Source organism: Hemicordylus capensis, chromosome 2 (assembly GCF_027244095.1).
Source record: "Hemicordylus capensis ecotype Gifberg chromosome 2, rHemCap1.1.pri, whole genome shotgun sequence".
Lineage (NCBI taxonomy): Eukaryota > Metazoa > Chordata > Lepidosauria > Squamata > Cordylidae > Hemicordylus > Hemicordylus capensis.
In genome coordinates this window covers 240487955-240500590 of record NC_069658.1, presented here as the reverse complement: position 1 = coordinate 240500590, position 12636 = coordinate 240487955, and the positions used below count along the sequence as shown (strand labels likewise).

Here is a 12636-nt window from a genome sequence, read left to right as displayed (position 1 = left end):
TGAATGCCAAAGAGAGCTCAGCAAATCCTTCAACAAAGGAATATCTTCTTTCACCATATAATTCCTGTTGATCCCACAACTTTCTTTTTCTGGAAGCTTCCAGCCTCCACCCGCCCTGTCCCTGGGCCGGCCGGGCTGCCTGCCTCAAGTGGCTGATGCTGGTTTCTACCTTATGTTTCTCTTTAGAGTATGAGCCCTTTGGGGACAGGGAATCACCTTGTTTATTTACTTTATTTTTCTATGGAAAGCCCTTTGAGAACTTCTGCCGGAAAGTGATATACAAACAGTAGCAATAGGAGCAACCGTAGTTATTTCAATTATTCACAAATATACAAGTTGTGCATCAGGTAAGGCAAGCAACACATGCACTCCTTCGAGTCCACATCTGGTTGCCAGAGTGTGCTCCCGGGCTCTATAAGGGGCTTCTCACAACCAGCCTCTCCTTTTTGTCTCTCTCTCACACAGAAGCTGCCAGCCTGCCATTTCTTTCACTCACCCCAGCCCCTCCCCTCAGTGATGGGGACCACACAAATGGCATCTGCACATGTGTGGACGCCATATGCATGCTGACATCACACTGGGATTCTTGGGACGCGTGCCACCCCAGCGGGAAGAAGCAGGGGGCAGCGGAGAGCAGATAAGGACCTGCTCTTCTCTTTCTTAAAGCTGCCGAACTGTGCTCAAACCACAGTTCGTGCACATCCCGAGCTCAAAGAGCCTAGACCAGGGCTGCTCAACTTCAGCCCTCCAGCTGTTTTTTTGACTACAGCTCCCATAATCCCCAGCCACAGTGGTCCACAGTCAGGGATTTTGGGAGCTGTAGGCCAACATCTGCAGGAGGGCCAAAGTTGAGCAGCCCTGGTCTCGAAAACCAGAAGGTTACAGATTACAAAAAGAAAAGCTATTGCCTGCAGGTAGGTTGAGCAGTGCATCGTTTTGCCATGCTTGAAGCGCTTTCAATCCACAGTCTCGCACCCTGGGGCTCCACCTCATCCAGGAGGCATATATTCAAGAGTTAGCTGCAGTATGGCCACCTGCTGGGTAGAATCCAAGGTGAGGTTTGGGTGTTGAATTACTGCCCACCAGAATGGCGACACAACCAGACAAGAGTGCCACCAGTCCCAGCCACCTCCAAAAGGGGTCCCATTTTGCAGCACTTGGGCAATGAAATCTATCAGGGATCTGGTACAGCTTCCATATAGTTTTGTACTGAAGATACTGTGGTCTCAGGAAAATGGAAGGCAAATGCTTAATCATGTTGAGAACAGACATCCATGAGAAAACAGGCAAGTGTTAACTGAAGCTCTGGAGCCCAGTTATCCTGGCTCATCCAATGTAGGACTTGATTCCGACCAGATATAGGCATTATGAGGACAATGCATATGAGACCGTAGCCCTATTCACACATTATATTCAACTCTCGTACAATTCATGCACACAGGTACAGATCTGTGCACAGGTACAGTTATTCACATGTTACGTTGAACACAGTGCATTTCCACTGTACCATGCATTTAAGGGACCTGTACCCCGGTTCCCTTTAGAAATGAATGCAGGTGCAGCCATTCAAACAAAAACTACCTGATCATAGGTAGAGCATGTCTGACTAATGCTTCTACTGCATTTGTGACTTTGGAAATCCCCTGGGATCTCCAATGCAGCTAGGGCATCTGGGCCAACTGGAGACACTCGGCTATTGCCAAAGGAAGTTGGCCGTAACTCATTAGATTGGTTTAAACTCATGTGGAGCCATGGTTCAATCTAGGTTCCATCTAATGTTTCTAAGCTTCAAGAGTCCCCACCCCCTGTGAGTCTCAAGATTTCTAATTCTGACTGCTGTAAAAAAACAAACCAAGACTGGCTGTGATGTCCAGACAGACAGATTTTTGCTTATTCTAACCAACTTCCTTTAAATAAACGAAGATCTGAATCCTAGGTTTGAAGTGGTTTTCAGATCTCAGTTTATTTAATGCAAGTTGGTTAGAATAAAAAAGGATCAATTGGTTCAGATGTTATGACTGACCTTGGTTTGTTTTTTACCTCAAGCAGAAGTAGAATTCTTCTGAGGCTTGTGCAAGTGAAGGAGAGGGCAGTGAGCACATCCAAGGTTCCGCAATGTCGTGTGGCAAATAAGATTTAACTGTGGTTCCATGTGACAAATGAAGCTCGTTCCACTTGCCAAATTTCCTATGGTTTCTCCCCTGTGTGGATTCGTTGATGTTTAGTGAGGTGTAAGCGCCGACTGAAGTTCTTTCCACACTCCAAGCATTTATGCGGCTTCTCCCCTATGTGCGTTCTTTGATGTGAAGTGAGGCTTGTGCTCACTCTGAAGTTCTTTCCACATTTCAAGCACTGATATGGTTTCTCACCAGTGTGGAATCTTTTATGTGAAATAAGAGTTGAGTCTTGGCTAAAGCTCTTTCCACATTCCAAGCATGTATATGGTTTTTCCCCTGTATGCGTTCTTTGATGAGAACTCAGGTTTGCACTCCGACTGAAGCTCTTTCCACACTCTAAACATTTAAATGGTTTCTCTCCTCTGTGAATTCTTTCATGTTGAGTAAGGTTTGCACTCCGACTGAAGCTCTTTCCACACTCCAAGCACTGATATGGTTTCTCTCCTGTGTGAATTCTTTGATGTTGAGTCAGGTTTGCACTCCACCTGAAACTCTTTCCGCACTCCAAGCATTTATATGGTTTTTCCCCTCTATGAATTCTTTGATGTGCAGTAAGGTCTCCACTCCAACTGAAACTCTTTCCACATTCCAAGCATTTATATGGTTTCTCCCCTGTATGAGTTCTTTGATGTGAAATGAGATTTGTGCACCTAATGAAGCTCTTTCCACACTCCAAGCATTTATATGGCTTTTCCCCTGTATGGATTCTTTGATGAGAAGTACAGTTTGCACTCCGATTGAAGCTCTTCCCACACTCTAAGCATTTATATGGCTTCTCCCCTGTGTGAATTCTTTGATGTTGAGTTAAAGCTGAGCATTCACTGAAGCTCTTCCCACACTCCATGCATGTATACGGCTCCTCCCCAGTGTGAGTTGTTTGATGTGAAATGAGGGCTGTGCTCACACTAAAGCTCTTTCCACATTCCAAGCATTTATATGGTTTCTCCCTGGTGTGAATTCTTTGATGTTGAGTTAGGTTTGCACTCCAACTGAAGCTCTTTCCACACTCCAAGCATTTATATGGTTTCTCCCCTGTGTGAATTCTTTGATGTGAAGTGAGGGCTGTGAACTGGTTGAAACTCTTTCCACACTCCAAGCATGTATATGGTCTTTCCCCTGTGTGAATTATCTGATGTTGAGTAAGTTTGGAACTCACACTGAAGCTCTTTCCACACTCCATGCATGTATATGGTTTCTCCCCTGTGTGAATTCTTTGATGCTGAGTAAGATTTGCTCTCACACTGAAGCTCTTTCCACACTCCAAACACTGATATGGCTTTTCCCCTGTGTGGACTTTCCTATGAGCTTTAAGGCTTGATTTGCAACTGAAGCTTTTCCCACACACAGGGCATTCACTCCTTTCCTTTCCTTTGTCTATTTGGCCTCTGATTTCTTGGTAGTCATCATGCTGAGGAGCAGAAGACTGGTTCTTCTCTTTTGCTTCTGTTCCCCATTTTGGCTCTCCTTCCAGTTTGCATCTAGCTTTTTCCAACACCACTCTGCACGGTTCTCTCACATTCTCTGTTTTCCACCCATCACCTGCAATAAATAATGAAGAGAAAAAATTTGTAAGAGCTTCAGATACAAAACACAGCATCAAATCAATTAACAACCCCAGTTAAGTAATAAACAAGATTTAAAGGGGGGAGTAGCAGCAGCCACGTATTCAATAGTCTCTGTTGACTGAGCTCAATAGACTGGCTTTGTTGACCAGGCCTTCCTGTGGTGGCCCCAGGGCTTTGGAATGCACTCTTTGTCAAAGCAAGAGCTTCTCCATCTCTGATTGCTTTTAAAAAGACAGTTGACACAGCTATTTTCTCAGGCTTTTAATTTTCTAAACTGTTTAGGAAGCCGCCAGAACTACTAGACACGACGCCATCTTTCCCAGACTCCCCCCCCCCCCCCGAAACTGCCATATACTGAGTCAGACCATAGGTCCATCTAGGAGAGGAGAGTTGGTCTTGTAGTAGCAAGCATGACTTGTCGAGAGTTGAGCAGGCCTGTATTAGACACTTGTGTTTGGTAACATCGGGGGTACTGTCCTAGCCCTTTTAACCAATAAACTGGCATATCTACCCAACCTAATTGGCAGATTTTTCTTGCTCAATTTATCAGGGCTAATTTGCAACTGGTTCCCTACCCTTCTGCAAATCCAAAATTATATTTTCAGACATCCTGGGTTCAGATTTACCATGATGAGTCAGGAGGCTCAATTTATGAAACCCTGGAAGCGCTTCTTAATGCCAAGCAGGGTGGATTTGATTTAAATCAAACTGATTTAAATCACGATTTAAATCACTAGCAGGGTGGATAAAAATTTTAAAAAATCCGATTTAAATTAAAAAAATCCGATTTAAATCAAAAATCCGATTTAAATTTAAAAAATTGGATTTTTTTGATTTAAATCGGATTTTTTTTATTTTTATCCACCCTGCTAGTGATTTAAATTGTGATTTAAATCAGTTTGATTTAAATCAAATCCACCCTGATGCCAAGACACAGTTCCAGAGCATTTGATGTAATGATAAAGAAAAGAGAACCTTGAAGCTTGTGTCATGCGGCTTTCCCCTCATCACAGAGGAACCACAACCATTCCCCACATATCTGGGTTTAGAGCACAGGTTACTAGCCTTGGGTCCCCAGATGCTGTTGGACTACAATTCCCATCATCCTCAACCACAATGTGAAGGCCAGTGTAGTCCAGCAACATCTGGCCGCCGAGGTTTGAGAACCCGTGGATTAGAGAATGGCATCCAGGTGTAGCTGACAAACACACCCACCACGCACACACCATTCTCATTTTACAAATTAAGCACAGCTCTTGCGAACAGTTATGGGACAACCAGCGTGGTCCAGCAGATTAAAACCAGGGAAGAATCCAGTGCAATATTGTGCTAAAAGTATCCCCTTCTTCAGATTGATCATGTTTATCTACACACAAATGTATTGATCGGATTCATCAGTTGGTTAATTGGCTAAGATGTCTTTGATCAAGTGACTGCCTTTGTGAAGGATGAAGGTTAATCCTCCATTTTGTTGCTTGTTTTACATTATGAATTAAGTTGCTGGTGTTCTAAAATGGCTGCGTGTTCCCCACTGTGTGTTTTAATAGCTTTGTGTTCTAAGGTCAACAGTTCAAACTTTCTGTTAAACTATTAAGAAATTGGGCGGGGTGTGTGTCTTGTTTTTGTTAGTTCTGAGAGCTTCCCCCACCCCAGGTGGGTGTAGTTACATGTATAAAAAGAGATAGATTTGGGCCGTTGAGAGTGTCATGAAAAGCTAAGAGAGAAGAGCTGAGTTAAGAAGACCGGATGAAAACGGAGCTAAGAAATCACTGGGAGAATTAAGCTGAAAACTCTCTTGAGAACTGAATCACTCTCAAATAACTGAACCCACCAGTATCGGCGAGAAAGAGCAAGGCCTGTGGGGAAAAGCAAGGCTTGCACAGAAGCTGATTAGAGGTGCTTGTAAGAAAACTCCTCGCAAGGACTCTGGGTTAAGGCACAGTATTAGATGCAGGTTAGACTGGATGCGTTTTAAAGTCAAAATTTCTCATTTTGATCTTAAAAATCTGTAGCTTCTGTCTGTTTTCCCCACCTCGCGCTTAGAAGCCTTTCCATACTACCCAACTTTGAATGCAGCCGAGGATTGGAAGGCTGTTTTGGTAGACACAGCCAGAGAAAATATAAAAGTCTACTTGGTGGCAGAGATGAAGCTTAAAATCCCAGGAATGGTTGAGACTGGGTAGTGACAGTCTTATATGCTGTTTTCCAGGGGCGGAGCTATAATTGGGTGTAAGCGTTCAAAGAACACGAACTGCCAGCTCCTGAGTGCTGGCCACGCCCTCTACATGTGATGTCACATACTGGGGGCATGGATGGTGCTACATGTGTGAGCACTGTCAGATGTTTCTCAGGGGATGGAGCCGCTCTGGGAAGAGCACCTGCACGCTTGCATGCAGAAGGTTCCAAGTTCCCTCCCTGACATCCCCAAGATAGGCCTGAGAGAGACTCCTGCCTGCAACCTGGGAGAAGCTGCTGCCAGTCTGTGTAGACAATAGGTGGACCTATGGTCTGACTCAGTATAGGGCAGGTTCCTATGATGACGCGCACAAGGGAGCACCAGGAAGAAGGGTGAACACAAGCCCACTCTCCCCTAGCTACATGCCTGCTCTTTTTTGCAGCTTTAAACTAATCCTGAAAACAAGCACAGTGGCTGACATCCAGACTAACAAAGCACATTTATTAATATTTATTAAACGTAAAATCAGACTAATAAAATTAACCAAAATTAAGATGAACAAGTTAAAAATCCAAGTTAAAACCACAATCAGAATTACAGATTTTAAAATTTCAAATTAAAAGTTTTTTTTTTAAAAAAAAAACAACCCTAAAAACTAAGAGTTACAACAAATAAGTTTGGGTTAGTACAAGAAAATTCAGGGATTACTGGAACTGCGTCTTATTTGCTTATTCTCAGCAAAACATATGAGGTGCTGTAGGTTGCACACTTTGTTGCACACCTTGTTGCTCTAGGGCAAGTATGTTTATCCTAGACTAGAACCATTGCTCTAAATATCTATATTAGAAACAAGAGGTCCTGGTAAGAACTAATCTGCCTACTTTCCTTTCCCTATCCCTACTAAACTTGATCCAAATCAGTTAGGCAGTTCACAGGCTATTCCACTTGTGCCTCAAATGTTCATGCGTCCATTCTCTTAAATCGGGGTGGATAACATCATTACAAACTATGCCCTTGAGCTGTCCCTATGTGTCCCTACAGCTGTAGCAAATTTGGTTCAAATAGGTTAGGCGGTTCACAAGTTAGCCCACTTGCACTTCAAATGTTTATATGCCCACCATCTTGAATTAGGGTGAATGACATCATCACAAACGACACCATTGAGGTATCCCTTTCTATCATTACTACGGTACCCAATTTGGTTCATATTGGTGCAGGCATTCTGAAGTTGATAGGGACACACACACACAAAGACACAAAATGACGGGTGATCTCATAAATGCTTTTTCTGTCCATTCTAAATTATTTTAAACACGGAAAACCCGTTTCTTAAATCTATCATTCTAAACGCACAACATCCACTAAAAAAGAAAGCGGGGGTGGGGGGAGGGAGGGCACGGCTACAATCCTATGTACACTTACTTGAGAGTAAGCCTATTGAACTCAGAACTTCTAAATAAACATGTATAGGATCAGGTCCAAAAAGAGAAAACAGAAGGTACTGAGAGCTCTACTTAGCAAAGCCCTGAGATACAGCTATGTATTATTATTAGCACGGTGCCTAAAAGTTTATTTAAATCAACGATTGCCCCCTAGCAGGTTTAAGATAGCTTGGCCTGATTGTTTAGGAACTGGCTAACTGCATTTCCTACCTTTTGGGTTGGTTGGTTGGTTTGCTTTAAAGTCTCATTAGTATTGCATACATGCAGCATTGGTAAATCAGCACGGTCGAGCAGTTTCTTCCTTGATACAAAGTGGAAACCCTTGAACCTTGTTGAAATTAAGCTAACACTCCGTTATGTTTGAGAGGGGCTGTAGCTTGGTGCTAGAGTATCTGCTTTGCACGCAGAAGGTCCCGGGTTGAATCCAGAGGCAGCCGGTGAGGGCGCTGCCAGTGGGGTGGCAAGGGGTACCTTTAAAAGACATGACCTTTCATACCGCTGGCACCTGGCAGCCACCCGGTGGTCAGCACAGTGTGGCTGACCACGCAAATGACCGCTGCACATGCGCAGAGGCCAGATGAGTGCCCGGGCAGGGCAGCGGCTGTGCCAGATGCTGAGTGGGACGCCGCTGCTCCTCGCAATTGCCAGCAGTATGAAAGGTAATGTCTTTTAAAAGGTACCTCTTGTTGCCCCCCCTGCCCCTGGCGGCACCCCCACGGCCGCCTCTGGTTGAATCCCTGGCATCTCCAAGCAGGGCTGGAAAAGAGGGAGACCCTTGTCACAGACTGTGGAAAACCGCTGCCTGTCAGTGTAGACCAGGGATCCTCAACGTTGGATTCCCCAGATGTTATTGGACTTCAACTCCCATAATCCCCAGCCAAAGGCCACTGGGCCTGGGGATTATGGGAGTTGAATATTTCTAAGAAGCTATCCTATATAATAAAAGCCTTGAGCGTGATCCCGTGCACCCGTGTCTTTTTTGGCAGTTCTGAGCATGCGCGGAGCGCATGCTCAGAACGGCCCAAAAAGACAAGGCCGCCCAGACACGGACGGCCATCTTCTTTTAAATATTGCGAAGGACGACTAAAAGGCCTAAAATGCCCCCGCGGCTGTCGCCACCAACCATCCGCCCCCCTCTCCAAGCTTTAAACCCCCACGTTTAAGGACCAAAACCGCCCTTGAAATTGCCCCCGAATGCCCACGCGGCTATCGCCGCCAACCGCCCGCCCGCCCTCCCAGCTGCCAAAACCTGCTTACCAACACAACTCTCCTCCCCGGGAGCACGTCCTAAAATCGCTTGCATGACCACCGTAGAGAAGGAGAGAGGAGCTCGCGTGCAGAGCAGCTCCCTCCTTAAAGCCTCTTCCTACACTGCTGCTTTGGCCGAAAAGGACGCCTATTGCGTCCTTTTCGGCCAAAGGAGCAGTGCAGGAAGAGGCTTTAAGGAGTGAGGAGCTCTGCATGAGAGTTCCTCTCTCCTTCTCTACGTTGGTCATGCAAGCGATTTTAGGACGTGCTCCCGGGGAGGAGAGGTCTCGGCAGCTGGGAGGAGATTATTCCGAGAGCAAAACAGGACGCTTATTTCTGGCACTTCATTGCCAAAATTAGCTCATAACATCCAGGAGTGGCTTTCTATTAGTGATTTACAACCAAATACTGCCAGGAGTCTAAACTCCCTGAAGGGAGTCAGCACACCAACCGGCAGGGAAGCCCCCAGAACCAGAGAAAGTGCTTCTCCACTCACAGTGGAGCAAACTTTGATCTTTTGTTTAGCAAGCTTAACAGAGCACAGCACGTTGATGATGACTGTCACCACATTGTCAAAATTTACTAACGAGAACCATGATATCAGGCTGCAGTCACAACTCCCTGAGGGGAGACAGCACACCAGCCGACAGGGTAGCCCTCACAAGCAGAGAGAGTTCCTTTCCACTCACAGTGGTGTATAAATAAATACTATGAGGGCAGAGGGGGGAGAAATACAGAAAATTACTTAAACCAAAAAAATATATTAAAAAATTCATGAATATGTTAGAACAACGCAAGGGAGAAGAAATAGCAAAAAACAAAAAACAAGGGGGGGGGACAGGAAAACAGTAAAGAGAGTAAGAGACAGAGAGATAAAGAAACAGACAGAAAGATTAAACCAAAAAAAGGAAAAATAAATAAAGGGAGGGTAAAAGCTAGCGCCCGTTATTATAACGGGCTTAAACATACTAGTTCAGTTATAATATTGTGGCCACCCGATGAGCCGGCGGCAACGGCAGACGGGCCTCTCCAGCAGCTGCAGACTTCTCTGAGGAGGACGCTTCTGTGATGAATTCTGAACACCAGAGACCGAGACTGGAAGTGTCAGGCCTGACTGAAGCTTTGCGGGAGCTGGTTGGGAGCTGCTGGATAGGCACCACCGGAGATGGGAGGGAAACTGTGATTGTTTAACTGTTGTTTTTTGCAGGGCGTAACAAGGCTGGAGTGGGCCCAGAGACAAAATTTTAAAATGGGCCCCTCGCTGATACACACACACTTCACAATATACAGTCATGTGACTTGCCTCGGGGGGGCCCCTCAAGGCGTGGGGGCCCCCAGGCAGCCGCCTCCCCTTGCCTAATAGTAGTTACGCCCCTGGTTTTTTGTTTGTTTGGGCTGCATTTCTGTGGCCCCTTTTAAAATTTTCATTTACTTCTTCCTTTTGCCCATAAACTGTTAAACTTGCCTTGTTAGTTCCCTTTAATTTCCCAGACCCATGGCTTTTAAAGATGGTTGGGAAGAGGAGAGGAGAGAGAGGAAATGTGAAGTGGGGTAAGGGAAAGAGACAGCAAAACAGAGACTCTTGACAAGCGGATGAAGCAAGGATGAGAGAGGCTGAAGACAGAAGAGGAGAGAACCTGCACTTCATGGGGCAGAACAGCTGTGAGGAGAAGTGGATCTGGAAGCCTGCAGTGCAGACCAATGTTGTGGGTTCTTCAGCTTTTCAAGCCACCCGAGCAACAAACAGGACTCTGATCTAAATTAATGATATAATGTGATGGGGGACCCATTTTATAGGAGAAGTTTAGTTTTTAATTTACCATCATTTCTTTGTTTACCTTGATAAAGTGGGTTAAAGCTGAAGTGTTTTTCTTGAGTTCTATTCTTTTCCCCAGGTTAGTACTGAAGTGGGCTGTGGCTTGTATTATCCAGCAACCCTGAAGAACTCCCCCCCCCCCGCCCTAAGAACATGCACTTTGTTCCTTCCCTCTTCTCTATTAGCTACTTGATTATTGGACAAGGCTCTGCCCTTCCGCCAGCTCTCTGAGATCCTACAATTGCTCTGGTTTGGATTCAGATTAATTTTTGCTGTCCATGTTTAAAACAGGTTCTATAAACCAAGGGAAGGAGGATGACTTACCTAGAGAGGCCAAAGTCCTATAGGTCTCCTCCATGACTTCCCTGTGCAAGGCTCTTTGGTCTCGATCCAACAGATCCCATTCCTCCTGAGAAAAATACACAGCCACCTCTTCAAAGAACACTGGACCCTGAAAGAGGAAGAAAATGTTTCCTCCTTACAAATAACATAATGGTTCTTGTGCTTATAAGCACATTCCAGAAAAGTAGTTAATGTGAAAAGAGACTAGATGGACCAATGGACCAGTTCATTGGAAGTTCAGTGGAAGGAAGCTTTCTGCCTGTAAGGTAGATAGGGACTCTCCTGGAAGACAAACCTTCAGGAGTGGCATTCACAGCCATCCTAGTGGGCAGGTTTCATTTGAGGAAGTGGAGTGACAGGAGGACTATTCTTACACAGGGTTGGAGGACAGCCCAGCCAGGGTAGGAGAACTGTGCATGCTCCTGATTGGTGGTAACGTGTTTGCCAATCAAGGTAGGAGGAGGAGAGAGCATGTAGAAGTTGGGAGCTGGGTAGGATGGCTTTTTACCCACCCTTGATAAAATGTTGGGGTCAGAATGTGGGTTGGCCGCACCCATCCTACCCGGCTCCAGGCTTCACAGGATCACTCTGTAGAGAACAGCCCTAAGGGTTCTTTCTGGTCCAGGGAACTGTCCAAAGGGTTAGAAGTACGACAGGGAAAATATTTATATACCACTATTCAACAAAAGTTCCCAAAGCAGTTTACATTAATATAATTTTTTTTAAAAAATGGCTCCCTGTCCCCAAAGAGCTCACAATATAAAAAAAAGAAATGTAAGATAGACACCAACAACAGCCACTGGAGGGATGCTGTGCTGGGGATGGATAGGACCAGTTACTCTCCCCCTGCTCAATAAAGAGAATGGCCACTTTTAAAAGGTGCCTCTTTGCTCTGTTAGCAGGGGACACTACCTTTGCCCCCGTCCCTCTCCTCCATGATCCTTCCCCTACCTGATCATGTCGTACAGAAGCCGGTTCCACTCCAGCACAAGGAAGAGAGGAACTGCCATCCATCACCAATGTCATTCCACCACCTGGGAGGGAGACAAAGTTGGCAGGAAGTTGTTTGATTCTTTGCAAACGTTTTTATATTTAAGAAGATCTTCTGTCTCCACGTCGTCTTTGGACACACTTTACAGTGACTGCTGAAGGTGTAATACCAGCAGACAAGCACAGAAAACTGTGCCCACAACCAATATGGAGACTGATATTTTTAAATTCTGAAAGCAGCTGGAAACCAGTCTCCTCCCCAAGAGATTAAGAGGTACATAAAAGCAGGGCAAGGATCTCAGGCATGCTTCGGAAAAGGAGACCAAGTGGAAATATACTCCCCATTGATCCTTACCCAGGCAGGTAGCATGTTGATCACTCTCCTGCACAATCCACCTGAACAGCGGTTTCTGTCTGGTGCCCGATGGAGTCTCCTCTCTCTCAGCGAAATCAGCAGCTACTTCTGCTAACTGCACCTGCTCCTGAAACAGAAGCAGGGATACCAGGCCAAGAAAGGGGAAATTGATTTTGTTGTTGTTGTTTATTGGTCACCTTTTTATACTGCCTAATCTAATAGCCTTGGGTGATTTACAACCAACTAATAAATACATCCTTTCAGATTAGAAAAAAACAACAACAGCACAGACAAAGTTCTGGTGGGCTGGGAGATCCCCGCCTTTGATGATTTCTGGGGAAAGTTGGGAAACTAGCAGCAACTGTTAGGATATCCTTGCACATAGGTTTTTTGTTTGTTTGTTTTAAATGCAGTGGTACTTTCATTGCTGTTGTAATCAAGTCCATTCACTTTGCTGTTGGTTGTCCTCTTCTTTTTCCTTCAACTTTCCCCAGCATTATGGACCTCTCAAGGGTTTACACATAA

At 45.2% G+C, this 12636-nt stretch overlaps 1 protein-coding gene across 1 annotated transcript in view; it reads right to left on the bottom strand.

The window, feature by feature from the left end:
- LOC128343898 (zinc finger protein 721-like) overlaps nt 1-12636 on the bottom strand; it is a 61504-nt gene that overhangs the window by 43739 nt on the left and 5129 nt on the right. The window contains 4 exon segments of the mRNA XM_053293331.1: nt 2180-3716; nt 10749-10875; nt 11718-11800; nt 12112-12238. Of these exon segments, the coding sequence (XP_053149306.1) occupies nt 2180-3716; nt 10749-10875; nt 11718-11800; nt 12112-12238 (1874 nt within the window).